The 14,823-nt window shown below is 38.8% G+C and overlaps 1 protein-coding gene across 1 annotated transcript in view; it reads left to right on the forward strand.

Moving 5' to 3' along the window:
- The window catches only part of LOC109449927 (guanine nucleotide-binding protein G(q) subunit alpha), a 280,434-nt gene that overhangs the window by 184,512 nt on the left and 81,099 nt on the right, over positions 1–14,823 (forward strand). Inside the window, exon 3 of the mRNA XM_074330581.2 lies at positions 10,900–11,054. Coding sequence (XP_074186682.1) covers positions 10,900–11,054 — 155 coding nt within the window. The remainder of the gene's footprint in view (positions 1–10,899; positions 11,055–14,823) is intronic.

The raw sequence follows: 14,823 nt of genomic DNA on the forward strand, positions 1-14,823 counted from the left end.
ATATACATACCATGTTTCCCCAAAAATAAGACCATCAGCTTTAATGTGTCTTTTGGAGCAAAAATTAATATAAGACCCGGTCTTATTTCAGTATAATATAAGACTGAGTCTGATATAATATAAGACCAGGTCTTATATTAATTTTTGCTCCAAAAGACGCATTAGAGCTGATGGTCTGGCTAGGTCTTATTTTCGGGGAAACACGGCACACTCACACACACACGATGCCAAAAAATATGTATACACATTTTAACAAAGGAAACAAACTGTACTAAAATTTTAATACTCAATATATTATATACCAATAACAAAACATGAATGCAAGTCGTGTATACATCTTTTTGGCACCCCCCCTATATACACACACACACACACACACACTCACACACACACACATACGTGTGTATATATATATATTTATATCATAGTATGGGAATATATATATATATATATATTCCCATACTATATTACCATCATAATCATAAAGGTAATAAGTAGCATTTCAAATAGTACAAAATTTTATATTGCATCCCTAGATTTTACAGACCTGAGGGCAAGATTCTTTGTGATTGAACCATGTAATTACATCAGTCAACAGACGCTTTGGAACTGCTTAGTATATGTTATACCATTCGGCATCAAACATCTGGCCTACATGTCCTGGGTACTGGTCATTATGACATGGCAGGCAAACAAACATGAAGAAGGAAAATGATAAGCAAAGAACAAAATAGAAGAATACATGGAAAATTATAATGGTATAGCCAAAAAAGAGATTGAGTTCTTTAGAAGAAAAAGAATATTTTAAACAAAAAAAAAAAAGAGTATTTCCTTCACCCAAGAAGAAATCCATTGTGTTAGAATAAACAAATATAGCCTATAGTGAAGCAAAGCCAAAGAGAGATGTATTTTCAACAAATGTTTTTTGGGAAAGGCAGCATCCCTTATAATCATTAATTGTCTTAGTGAATACCGTGATGGATATTAAAAATAAAAATTAATGATGGAAGAGCAAATTTAATAATGGGATAATAAATTAATTTGTAAAATCTTTTTTTTTTTTTTTTTTTTAAAGATTTTATTGGGGAAGGGGAACAGGACCTTTATTGGGGAACAATGGTCAAATTGTTGTCCTTTCAATCTTAGTTGTGGGGGGTTATGTTCAGCTTCAAGTTGTTGTTCTTTCAGTCTTAGTTGTGGAGGGCGCAGCTCAGCTCCAGGTCCAGTTGCCGTTGCTAGTTGCAGGGGGCACAGCCCACCATCCCTTGCGGGAGTCGAACCGGCAACCTTGTGGTTGAGAGGACGCACTCCAACCAACTGAGCTATCCGGGAGCTCAGCGGCAGCTCAGCTCAAGGTGCTGTGTTCAATTTTAGTTGCAGGGGGCGCTGCCCACCATCCCTTGCGGGAGTCGAGGAATTGAACTGGCAACCTTGTGGTTGAGAGCCCGCGCTCCAACCAACAACTGAGCCATCCGGGAGGCAGCTCAGCTCAAGGTGCCGTGTTCAATCTTAGTTGCAGGGGGCAGAGCCCACCATCCCTTGCAGGACTCGAGGAATTGAACTGGCAACCTTGTGGTTGAGAGCCCACAGGCCCATGTGGGAATCGAACCGGCAGCCTTCGGAGTTAGGAGTACGGAGCTCTAACCACCTGAGCCACCGGGCCGGCCCCTAAAATCTTAAATAACGTAGAATAATATGTGACAGTTTAGTAAACTTTCTTATCTAATATTTTGTTATCTGGAACATTTCACTTAACATACATTCTCTGCTTTATCAGAGATTCGCTGCATTGTCTGATACATGGTAGATAAATATTTGTTGAAATTATTAACATTTATTAATGGTAATTTTGAGATCCCACAAGAATTCATAGTAATTATAATACTTTTTTTGGCGTTTTACTGACAACTCCTAATTTTCCTAACAGCCCTACAATATTTTATTTCCCCCATTTTATAGATGAGGAAGCTGAGGTTCGGGAAGTTTGAGTGACACACCTAAAGACACAGGGCTGCCATGTGACTGATTGAAGCCTAGTTTGGTCTCAAGCTATTGTTCAGTCTTCCTGTTCTCTCTTCTGGCTCTCTGGATTTTTCAATGAGAGACTGAGAGGGACATGGGCCCTTAGCAAAGGAGAATCAGTAGATCCCTAGCTCTAAACGACTGCAGACACAGGATTTATAAGCTTCATCAGGGACTCCAAATGGCTGTGTCATGTAGTAATTTGTAATTTTGCTGAGCCACGAGTTAAATAATAAGCATGGAGAGGCTGTTCTGTGGGAATGAATCACTTGCTATGTGAACCCAACCAGCAGCAGCTCAGTGTGACTTTGCTGCTCTTTGTCGTTCATGCAGTAATGCTCATAAAAAGATGCATCAACAGCTGTCGCTCTGTGTATAAAGCACCTTAATGAAGGTCAGCTTTTCAAATTGTGATGACGTCAGAGACAGTGAAGTGGTCTAAGAGAGGATACCATGTTTCCCCGAAAATAAGGCCTAACTGGAAAATAAGCCCTAGCATGATTTTTTAGTATGACATCCCCTTAACATAAGCCCTAATGCATTTTGGAGCAAAAATTAATATAAGACCCAGTCTTATTTTGGGGAAACACGGTAGCTCTTGTCCAAGTTTTCTGTAGGAAATTTTATGCTAAGGGGTGCTTCCAAATTTGAGGACTCAGAGATCCAATATCCAGTATGACCTCCAGAATGTTATTTCATGTTTGAGCAAATTAATGTTTGGGTGACTTGCCCAAGGTCACGGAAGCTAGTAGGTATGTACACCATGGTTTATGTTTTCTGTGCTATTTTCCTTGTCTTTTGCTTTTTAAATAACTAGTAACTTTGTTAGGCTCTGTCTTTAAGTGTTGTACATGCATTCTGTCCTTTAACCCTCTAAGATAAGTGCTATTATTACCCCATTTCACAGATTAGGAAACAGAGGTTTAGAGATGTTAAATGGCTTGCCCAAGGTCATGCTCAATTTGTACAGAGTGGAGGTGGTATTTCAACACAGCAACCTGATCTCAGCGTTCATCCTTTTACTTTGTACTTCATTTGAGCAGGAGCAAAACAAAACACAGCCTGGGATTTTTTTTTCTCTCACAGTTTATTTAGGAGTCTACAGTTTTTTGTTTTCTTTTCTCTAGAGTCAAATGCCAAAATGGAAATAAGCACCAAGGAAAAAAGGAGTGAGACGCTGTGAGTCTCAGTTCAGAATTAAAACGGACTCCAACCGTGGTTTGGACTTTTTCTGATTTAGAGGTCCTCTGTGTGTGTTGGGCATCCCTTCAAACCTAGCAGGCCTGATGAGCTCAATATTTGTGTCTAAGAGCTTCAACAAATGTGGAAGTTGCCATTTGGTTTTCTACTTCTGGAGTGTAGGAACTGGAATAGGTCTGACATTCCAGCCTAAAGCCACCTGATGTGTTAATGAGTTTTTGAAAATCTTTCCAAAGTGACTATAAGATCCTTTTTGTTTCATCTGAAAGCTTGGCCTTCTGTGGGCAGAGTAAAACCCCCTATGGTGGGAACTCAGTTCTTCCTTCCCTTTACTCAAGCAACCATGGAAATATCAACACATCTAAGATTTACCTGAATTTTATGACCACCAAATCACGAAAATAAGACATTACCACACTGGCATATCCTGTGGTTTCCATGTGGTCTTTCCCTAGAATTCTGCCAGAGTTCCTGAGTAAGCTACTTAGTTCTCGCAATGTTCCCTCTATGGCTTGCCATCAGCTGCTGAGAATTCTGAAAGCTAGATTTCATCATTAAATAATTCCATCCAGTGTGCTCAGTTGTAACAAAAAGAAATAGAATTATATTTTATATTTTGCTTATATGATTAATTAACCCATATCTGTTTTGATTTTCTGTGCACAATGTTCAAAATAAAAAGGATAATCAATTGTAATTCACTTGTTATTTATAATATTACTAGAAATGAATTATTTCCTTTTATCATAGTCTTTTTCATTAGTAATTGTTTAATTTCACATAATTAGTTGTGATTTTTACTACTGTTCACATTTGATATTTGGGCAAATAGAAAAGGATCTAATTTTTCTCAACTCTAACATAATAAAAAATATTCTTTCCACATACAGACTATTATTTACAAAAATAGTGAGAGGAATAAACTTCCATTGGGGACATGCATATAGGTAATTTTAAAATTCTATGTTTATTTGGTAAAATGCTCTCATACTTTTAAATAATGTAGCTTTCAGTTGAAAGCTCTTACATAAATGCAAATTACAGTTGATTGTATTTTAATGTCATTTTCTGAAAGAGCAGGGATGGAATTAAACAACAAAGCTTGAGGGGGCAGTAAAAGTGACTTAGAAATTCTGACCTGGGTGAATGCAAAGTGGTGATCTGTGTGTTTTGAGGGTGATGTACTTTCATGGATGTTGGAGGTTATCTTCTGAGTTAATGGTTCATAGCTGATATGGTTTAGATTATAGGTTTCACTGTGGAGGTTAATTTGAATCGAAAAGAAGCATGAAACTTCCTCACTAAACTGGTTTTTTTCACAGTTAAAGGAAAGTGCCGTGTTTATTTTGTGCAGTGATCCTTTATCTATTCCTCCTCTTTGGTTGGAAGCGTCACACATTTTCATCTCCACCTGCCAGAGAAACCCTTATCTTCTCTCTGACACCTTGTTTGACCTCCTTTGTCCATACTGAGTTCTACTTGCTCAATCCACATGTAGCGTTGCTCATGTACAGGCTTAATGGTGCTCTTCCCTGTATTGTCAGCTCTGTTGGAAATAGTGAAGTTGAAGTCTTGCTTCAGTAAATGATATTATGTGCTCCTAGAGGTAGTGTCAGCACTTTCGTCCTCTATGCATTGTAAATGTGTTGATCATATATTTACAGTTATACTGTTTGTGGCTAGATGAGACCTTTGGTAGATAATCTGGTCCAATTGCATCATCTTAATGGACAAGAAAAATGAAGTTATAAAGAGGTAAAGAAGTAGTGTCTCCTAAGGTTTCTGGCTATTGTTAGGGGTAAAGCCAGGACTAGAAGTTAGGTATCCTGATTTTTAGTTTAATGCAATTTCCACTCTTCCTTCCTTGCATTCTTTACTCAACAGATATTTATTGAGCCATCTACCAAGTGGTAGGCACTCTGCTAGGCCCTGATGCTGTAATGTTGAGCCAGTCTTTGAACCTATACTGTGATCAGGGAGGAAGACATTAACAAATATGTATCACACAAATATATAAACCAGCTGCTGTGATAAAAGCTGTTAAGGATTAAGGAGTGCAATGAGACTAGGTAAGGATGGAAGATTTCCTCAAGAAACTGACTTTGATTTGTAGGACTTGGCATTGTATTTATATGTTAAACTGCACTTAAATTAGACAGATATTTGTTGTATACTCACTCTGTGTTAGGTCCCAAAAGAAATGAGTCAGTAAGCTACAGCCCCTTCCCTCAATGTATAGTCTATAAGAGGGATAAGTCAAGACGTGATGGTTAACATAAAAGAAAATGTAAAAGTTTCATGGATCAAAGGACCCAAAGATAACGGTTTGAGGAAGAGGAGGAACATCAAGAATAACTTCCTCCTGTAAGATATAGCACATGATACAGCCCCAGAACAAAAAAGCAAAAGAAGGTACAGAAGGAAGAAGGAAGACATTCCAGATGTAAGAAAAAGCAAGCAGAGGTAGACCCAGTTAGGAAATTACAGTTTTCTGGCAATAGAAAGTCGTCTCATTTTTACAGGAGCAGGCTCTCAGTGGAAAGTTACAATACACTGTTGAGAATGTTGTCTTTATTTAAATACCCTTACATTCGGTTGAACTTGAGGATGGAAATGCAAAAATCCCCTCTTGTTCCTAATCCTGGCTCATCCTGTGCTTTGGTTGGTTGCCATCTGTATGTTCCTCCCATCCCCACCCTCATGAGAACTATGTCTAATTCCCTAATCGCTGTATTACCTAGCATCTCAGTGGGGTCCAGTAAACACTTCATCATGGTGAAAAGTGTCAGGTATGTTGAAATTGTTTGCTCTGTCATAAGCTAACTTCTCCAGAAACAAACAGAACTCCTTCCAACTGACATGGCTGGCCTCATGTATCAAATTCATTTTCTAAATACTAGCTATGCTAACCTATGTCACCATGTTGCCTTGACCCACTTCAAGGAAAGGTCTCAACCATTTATCTCTATGGATAGTATAATAGTTTGTCTAAATATTGTAGAAAAGTGATGAAAATTACTTACTCATTAGCATGTATTAACCAGCGGCAGCTACCATGTTCTAAGTTCTGCACAGTACGTAGTGTTATTGGTCAAGCCTATTAGGGAAGTCAGAAGAGAAGCATCTTTTAGAACAAATGCTGCAAATGAATGGCCTTCAATCAGACTCAGGCACACATATGCTTTATTTATCTTTGATAGGGTTGCCAAAATTTACAATTAGGGAACATTTCACAGAAAAAAAAAATCTAGATTTTTGGTTTCCCTTGAAAAATTGGAAATCTGGCAGCAAGGCACCTGCATGCATACCCAGTAGCAACAATTGGCTGGAGCTATCTAGCAGCTTCCCTCTTTAATCAGTGAGCGTATTTCTCGGTGTGTCTCAGTCCCATCACTCGTTACTGCCTACACCAAGCCTGTTTGCTCGTTTCCATGGCTCCCTAGCCCTTATGAACATCTGTTAATGACTCCTGCTTTGGGGTGACTGTTGCCTCTGTGGGCGTCTTTTCTTGAGTTTCCCATAGCAGTTCTGTGGCCAGCCAGGCAATTAATTATGATCACAAGTTACATCTGTATGGTGCTTTATAGTTTGCAGTGATTCTGAAATTTTTGCATGTATCAGAATCATCTCAAGAGCCTCGTAAAACAGAGGTTGCTGAGTCTCATTCCTAGGGTTTCAGATTCAAAAGGTTTGAGGTACGATCAGAGGATTTGCATTTCTTTCAAATTTAAGGTGATACTGCTGATGAGTAGACCACCGTTTGAGAATCACTGACCCTACTGTATTGTAACACAATACAAAGTCACATGAGGCTGGTGGAGCAGTATGTTCCCGATTAAGCAGTTTACCCAGGTCATAAGAAGAAGCAAAGTCAGATTCAAAACATTTTCTTTAGAGCGTATCCAGCAGGAAACCATCTGTATATCCCCAATTCTGCCCCCAGCTGTCCTTCAAGACCCACAGAATCCCCCAGAGAACTCTATAATACAGATGTAGCCATGGGTACTCTAATTTAGGATTATACCAAGGGTGATCATTATTATGTCTCAGGACACAAAGGGTCAGAACTTGATCGTATTCAATGGGCAAGGGCAGAAAGGCAGGGGTGGAAACTTGACATTTGACATACCTGCTGGGAAGGATGGAGAAGGCCCACACATCCAGTGTTTTGTGCTTGGAGGACATCGGTTCAACAGGCCGAAGGCAGAGCAGATGGGTCCAGTACAGTCTTGGGTATCAACACAGAAGAACAGGTGTTACGGATCCAGGCGGAGCACAGCTTTGGGGATTCATTGGGGAGTGAGTGATACCGTTTCCAAAGGATGACTCTCATGGAGAACTATAACTAAGGTAGGCTTACCGGGATTGGGGTTCTAGGACAGGACTCCAGGCTAGTAGGATCACTGGTGGAATAATAAGGCAGATTGCCTGGATAGGGACTAGGTACAAAAAGCAACTACAGGAATCTGATTTCCAAGATGGGAGTCCAGGGTACAGAAGGGGCTTCTCGAGCAGACTGTCAAGGTCAGAGCAGAACTAGCAAGAAAGATGGTTTCTTCAGTCTTAGTACGTTGGGCTTCTTGAAACCTTATTAAAGTCAAGGTTAGTCTAATGACATAGGGCCCTTCCCGCTTATGGGAAAAGAAGGAAGATAAAGGTTGGAAATCAGACAGGGCCTAAGGTGGATTAAATTTACTAAAATTCTATCTGTATAAAACTATGAAATAATTAGGTCAGCATGACATGATAGCCATTCACTAACCTAGTTCAAAAGTTTGTATTTCTGTACAAAATCAAGACTGTTTGAATAAATTATCAGCCATCTGCCTTCAATTCCAAGGTAATTAGTTGTTACATTTGTTTATTTGCATATTTATGTGTCTGTATAATTTGCATATATATTACATCCACAAAACCTATTTTAATAGGGGTTATTAAGCAGTGGTATGTTATGGTTAAATTGGGGGTTGACCATACAACATTTTAATTTCTTTCTTTTTTTTAATTAAAGTCTATTGGGGTGACAATTATTAGTAAAGTTACATAGATTTCAGGTGTACAATTCTGTATTACATCATCTATAAATCCCATTTTGTGTTTACCACCCAGAGTCAGTTCTCCTTCCATCACTGTATATTTGATCCCCCTTACCGTTATCTACCACCCCACTCCCCCCTTACCCTCTGGTAACCGCTAAACTATTGTCTGTGTCTATGGGTTTTTGTTTCTCATTTATTTGTCTTGTTCTTTTGTTGTTTTTGGTTTATATACCACATATCAGTGAAATCATATGGTTCTCTGCTTTTTCTGTCTGACTTATTTCGCTTAGCATTATATTCTCAAGATCCACCGAAGTTGTCACAAATGGTCCTATTTCGTCTTTTCTTACTGCCGAATAGTATTCCATTGTGTATATATACCACAACTTCTTTATCCATTCATCTATCGAAGGACATTTTGGTTGTTTCCATGTCTTGGCCATGGTAAACAAAGCTGCAATGAACATTGGAGCACACGTGTCTTTATGGATAAATGTTTTCAGATTTTTTGGGTAGATACCTAGGAGAGGGATTGCTGAGTCATACGGTAATTCTATTTTTAATTTTTTGAGGAACCTCCACACTGCCTTCCATAGCGGCTGCACCAGTCTGCATTTCCACCAACAGTGTATGAGGGTTCCTTTTTCTCCACAGCCTCTCCAACACTTGTTACTATTTGTCTTGTTGATGATAGCCATTCTGACTGGGGTGAGGTGATATCTCATTGTGGTTTTGATTTGCATTTCTCTGATGATTAGCGATGTTGAGCATTTTTTCATATGTCTATTTGCCATTTGTATGTCCTCTTTGGAGAAATGTCTCTTCAGGTCCTCGGCCCATTTTTCAATTGGGTTATTTGTTTTTTTGTTGTTGAGTTGCATGAGTTCCTTGTATATTTTGGATATTAGCCCCTTATCGGAGGCACTATTTGCAAAAATCTTCTCCCATTTACTTGGTTGCCTCTTTATTTTGTCGATGGTTTCTTTTGCTGTGCAGAAGCTTTTAAGTTTCATCTAGTCCCATGCATTTATTTTATCTTTTACTTCCCTTGCCTTTGGAGTCAAATTCATAAAATGCTCTTTGAACCCAAGGTCTATAAGTTTAGTACCTATGTTTTCTTCTATGCAGTTTATTGTGTGAGGTCTTATGCTGAAGTCTTTGATCCATTTTGAATTAATTTTGGTACATGGAGACAGATAGCAGTCCAGTTTCATTCTTTTGCATGTGGCTATCCAATTCTTCCAGCACCATTTATTGAAGAGGCTGTCTTTTCTCCATTGTGTGTTTTATTCTTCTTTGTCAAAAATTATCTGTCCATATTTATGGGGGTTTATTTCTGGGTTCTCAATTCTATTCCATTGGTCTATGTGTCTGTTTTTCTGCCAATACCATGCTGTTTTGATTATTGTAGCCCTGTAGTACAAGCTAAAGTCGGGGAGTGTAATACCTCCAGCATTGTTCTTTTTTCTTAAGATTGCTTTGGCTATTCAGGGTCTTTTGTGGTTCTAAACAAATCTGATGATTTTTTGTTGTATTTCTTTAAAAAATGCCATTGGGATTTTGATGGGGATTGCATTGAATCTGTATATTGCTTTGGGTAATATGGCCATTTTAAATATGTTGATTCTTCCAATCCATGAGCACGGAATGTCTTTCCATTTTTTTGTGTCTTCTTCAATTTCTTTTAAAAATGTCTTGTAGTTTTCAGTATATAGGTCTTTCACATCCTTGGTTAAGTTTATGCCTAGCTATTTTATTATTTTTGCTGCAATTGCAAAAGGAATTGTTTTTTGTATTTCTTTTTCTGAGATTTCATTGTTAGTATACAGGAATGCAAGTGGACTTTTGTACGTTGATTTTGTAGCCAGCCACATTACTGTTTTGTTCATTGTTTCTAATAGCTTTTTGACAACATTTTAATTTCAGTCTTACTGATTTTTTTTTTAAATCTCCTTTCCTGCTAAATATTGTATAATGAAATAACAAAGTCCTTTTTCCTTGTTAAAAAATCGAATAGGGTCCTCAATCTGATAATGTAGATAAGGAAGATATAAAATAAATATTTTAGAACTTGGGGTATTTGGGAATGTACTGGGAATGGTTTCTGTTCAAATTAAGTCATTACTATTACCTGTTGTTCTAGTGGTTTTACACCTTATCCGAAAAGTGAACTATAGAAACTAGCTCTGATTAGTTGAGGAGTCTGATTGAGTTTCTGCTAAGAAATAATACCCATGGGCTGTGTGTATTTTGTGTTTGATTATAATAAACTACAAACAGAGAGGATAATTATTCCTGTCTTTTTTCCCTTTAATAATATTAATTGCTTTGGGATTATGATAATCACCTAAAAACAATTGCATGTGTAGCATGATGTCCTCATTGTTCTGATAGGAGCTGAACTCTGTTTTCCTCTAGTCAGAAACATGACTAGTAGCCTCAAGATTTACCCTACAGAGAAAGGTTTGAGACTGTTCTCTCTAAGAAAAAAACAATGAGGCATTACTTTATTATAAACCAGTCTGAAAACCAGTACATGCAGGAAGACCTCAATTGTGTGCAACGTAACGTGTAAACCAAAAGCAATTTTCAGTGATGGAAAGATGAAAACGGCTTTTTTTTTTTTTTTAAATAACAGGCTCATGCACAATTAGTTCGAGAAGTTGATGTGGAGAAGGTGTCTGCTTTTGAGAATCCATACGTAGATGCAATAAAGAGTTTATGGAATGATCCAGGAATCCAGGAATGCTATGATAGGCGACGAGAATATCAGCTATCTGACTCTACCAAATAGTAAGTATTCATCCAGCACGTCCTTTGGGTCTTTCTCTTTCATGTGCAGGGGCTCTGCAATGATAACTTCTGTGTTCTGTGCTTTGTCTGTAGTACCTGATTTGAACTTGAAAGTTAGGAAGAATAGATATTAAACTTGTGCCAACCTCATAAGGGACTGTCATCAAAAGTTAGGGAGAGTGGGGTTTTTTTTGTTTTGTGTTTTGTTTTTGTTTTTGTTTTTTTTTTACTGTTTCCTGTTGGAAAAATGAATCGAAGACTCTAGGAATCTGATTTCACCAACCTGTCTCTTTCCTCAACTTGCAAACCAGTGATTCTCAAACACATACTCTGTTATGATTTGAAATCTTGTAATCATAATTTTTAATACAGATTTCTGATCTTATTCATGTGCTAGGAAACACACACAGTAAAAACTGCAAACAACTGTTTGATTATGGCTTCTAAAATATCAGACTTCCTAGTTTCCAGTTTCCAGACACAACTTTGACTGCTTTTTGGGAGCCACTATTATATTGATGGATAGGTTTGCCTTTGCATGAAAATTGCATGTGAGTCTAATTTTGCATGCATGCCAGAATTATTTTGTGAGCTGTCAATCAAAATCAAGTGTCCTAGGAGAGATTTGCATCCTAGAGAGACTTGTGAGTTCTCTAGATTAAATCTCGCCTAACAGAAAGAAAGTACAGATTTGGCAATCACTGGGTTACTGTAATCAATGTAGTCAGCAATCTAGATAATCAGGCGCCTGAAAAATGGATTTTTTGTAGTACTTAGCCAAATTTCTGTCTACATTAATTATGTTAACCAACATTCACCTCTTGTGTTGGTTCTGGGCAAACAGAAGAGTGGGTGGAAAATATGCTGCTGCCTCAGGCCAGTTCATATGTTGAAATGACCCTCTGGATGAGAGCAGGACCATGGGGAAAATAAGGAGCCCCATACGCTGATTGGCGTCCCTCAGTGGTATATAGAAGATCCAAGAGCTATTCGGCTTCGGTTTTCTATGAAGTTTATCATGTTTTTACCCTAGTTCCAGACATTTGTATATGATAGGTTACGATTCAGGCCAGCCACAAACATGTTGCCTGGTCAAAACAGTTCTTACATTCTTAAAGTAAATTTGAATTACATAATTCTGGATTGTGACATAGAATGCTCTTGAGCTCTGTGTCAATCACATTTTATCTAATAGTAACCCCCTCGTGTGCCTCTGAAATGTGTGCTTTACTCATTCCATGTTTTCTTTTTCCTTCCTCCACACCTTCGCGTCACTCTATTCCCAGTCTTTCTCTTCTGCTATCTAACTGCCTGCCGTTACCCCTCTTCCTGTCTCCTTTACTTTCTCCCTGTTTTCCTCTCTCCTGAGCTCCTACTATATAAGTTTCTGTGAGTACAGAGATGAAAAAGATGCATTCAGCTCTGTCTGTTCCAAATTCTGCCCCCTCAACCTTTGACCAGCTGTCTTTCTTTTACTTCCTGCCCCCTCTGTCCTTCTGTTTCCTTTGTCATTTCAAATTTCATCTATCTCCCCATGTTGTTGTGTTTTATTCCTCGTTCCCTGTTCGTGCTTATTATGTCTTCTCCTGTCTGCTTGTTTACTCCGCTCCCCTCATCACTGATTCTCTTTTAACTCCTCTCTACTTCTTACTCTGCAACTGTGCTGCCGCTCCTGGCCCTTACTAATGAATACATCCTCCATTATAAAGGTATTTTTATTAGTCAGTCCTCTACCTCTCATCATTTCTAACCTGTATCTTTTTACTTTTATCACAAATCCTGTCTCTTTCCCATCTTCACCTGTTGTGTTCTTTACCTGTCATATATCTGTTCTCCCTACAGCAAAGTCTTACTGTTTAGGCCACAGAGCACCGATGTTTAATGATTATGTGCCTACCAGGGTTAGGGCTCCCCCTTAGCAAACTGTTTTGCCTCCTGTTCCTGGGATAGATCCTCTGAGAGATTCCTGTTTGCACCAAGGACACCTGTATTAGCTATTGTGGTTGTGTTCTTGATACGAGGCTCCATCACATGTCTCCACCAAGGTGACATTCCCTTGGTATAGATTTGTAGATTTCTGGACAGGTACCCGTTAGTTACTGTGAGAATTGGATGGTGCCACATCTACTTGCTTTAGAGCCAAGAGCTATCTATCCAAGACTGTTTCTCCAGGCTCCTGTTAGCACTGTGGTTCTGGGAAAGCTGCCATCTTAGATTTCTGTCATACAGTCCACGTCTACCATAAAAACCCGCCTGCTCTTTGGGCACACCCCTCATGCTTGAGCTAATGGTGTTGGGACACGTGGGACAGGCTGATCTAAGCCCCTTTAAATGATAATTCCTTAAACATTTCTTTCCTCTAAAGCAGAGAGAAATTGATTTCCTAAACTATACATAAGGGGGTATATGTGTCTACACATACACCTAATTCTTTTCTAACTACATCTTTATGCAGAAGTAATAAAGAAAATTGTATCATGTCCTTGTACCCACATTTCAGTATGCATCTCTTAGGGACAAAAATGACATTTTCCTACATAGTAAATAATACCACATTACAGCTAAAATTAATTACCAGTTACTTTTATCATTCTATACCTAGTTCATATTCAAACTTCCCACATTCTTCCAAAATGTATTTTAGTACTGGTCAATTTAGGACTACACATTGCATTTGGTTTTCACGTCCCTTAAGTCTCTTTTAATCGAGTCGAGTCCTGTTGTGCATTTCACTGGCATGTAGAAGGCATTGGCCTGGATTGGTCTGAGTGCCACCTCATAGCACAATTTAACTTTCTCTTCTGTCTCTTGGATTCTCTATAAACTGGAAGTTACATTTCAAGACTTGGTTAGATTTGAGTTAAACATCGTGAGTGGAATGTGTTTTATGTGATATTGTACACTGATTTACCCATCATTGATGAAGTTAGGGTTCACCACAGTATTCGGGCACTGACACCCTGCTTATAAAGTCATATTTTTTCCTCCTGCCACCAAAAGCAATCTGTGTGGTGTCACAGAGGGGTCTTCAGTTCCCCATCAACTCTTGATCTAATAGATTTTTTTTGTTTGTTTTTAAGATTTTATTGGGGAAGGGGAACAGGACTTTATTGAGGAACAGTGTGTACTTCCAGGACTTTTTTTCTAAGTCAAGTTGTTGTCCTTTCAGTCTTAGTTGTGGAGGGCGCAGCTCAGCTCCAGGTCCAGTTGCTGTTGCTAGTTACAGGGGGCGCAGCCCACCATCCCTTGCGGGAGTCGAGGAATTGAACTGGCAACCTTGTGGTTGAGATCCAACGCTCCAACCAACTGAGCCGTCCGGGAGGCAGCTCAGCTCAAGGTGCTGTGTTCAATCTTAGTTGCAGGGGGCGCTGCCCACCATCCCTTGCGGGAGTCGGGGAATTGAACTGGCAACCTTGTGGTTGAGAGCCCACTGGCCCACGTGGGAATCGAACTGGCAGCCTTCGGAGTTAGGAGTATGGAGCTCTAACTGCCTGAGCCACCGGGCCGGCCCTTGATCTAATAGTTTTAATTCCAGTTGATAATGTTTGTCTGATTTAGTGATTCCATTAGGATTTGTAAAAGAATGATTTTCTACTTTTATCTGTTGGTCTACATTGGCATTCTTCTGTGAAGTAGAAGGTTTTCTCCTCAACTGGTGCTATTTCATTATCCTGAAATACATTTTCTACCAGAAGATGTGTATTTTAATCTTTTTGTTATACTAATTTTTTACATAGACTAAATAGATGGTGACTCTATCGTTCTTATC

Source organism: Rhinolophus sinicus, chromosome 16 (genome assembly GCF_057876585.1).
Source record: "Rhinolophus sinicus isolate RSI-liver-muscle chromosome 16, RSI-T2T, whole genome shotgun sequence".
NCBI classification, from domain to species: domain Eukaryota; kingdom Metazoa; phylum Chordata; class Mammalia; order Chiroptera; family Rhinolophidae; genus Rhinolophus; species Rhinolophus sinicus.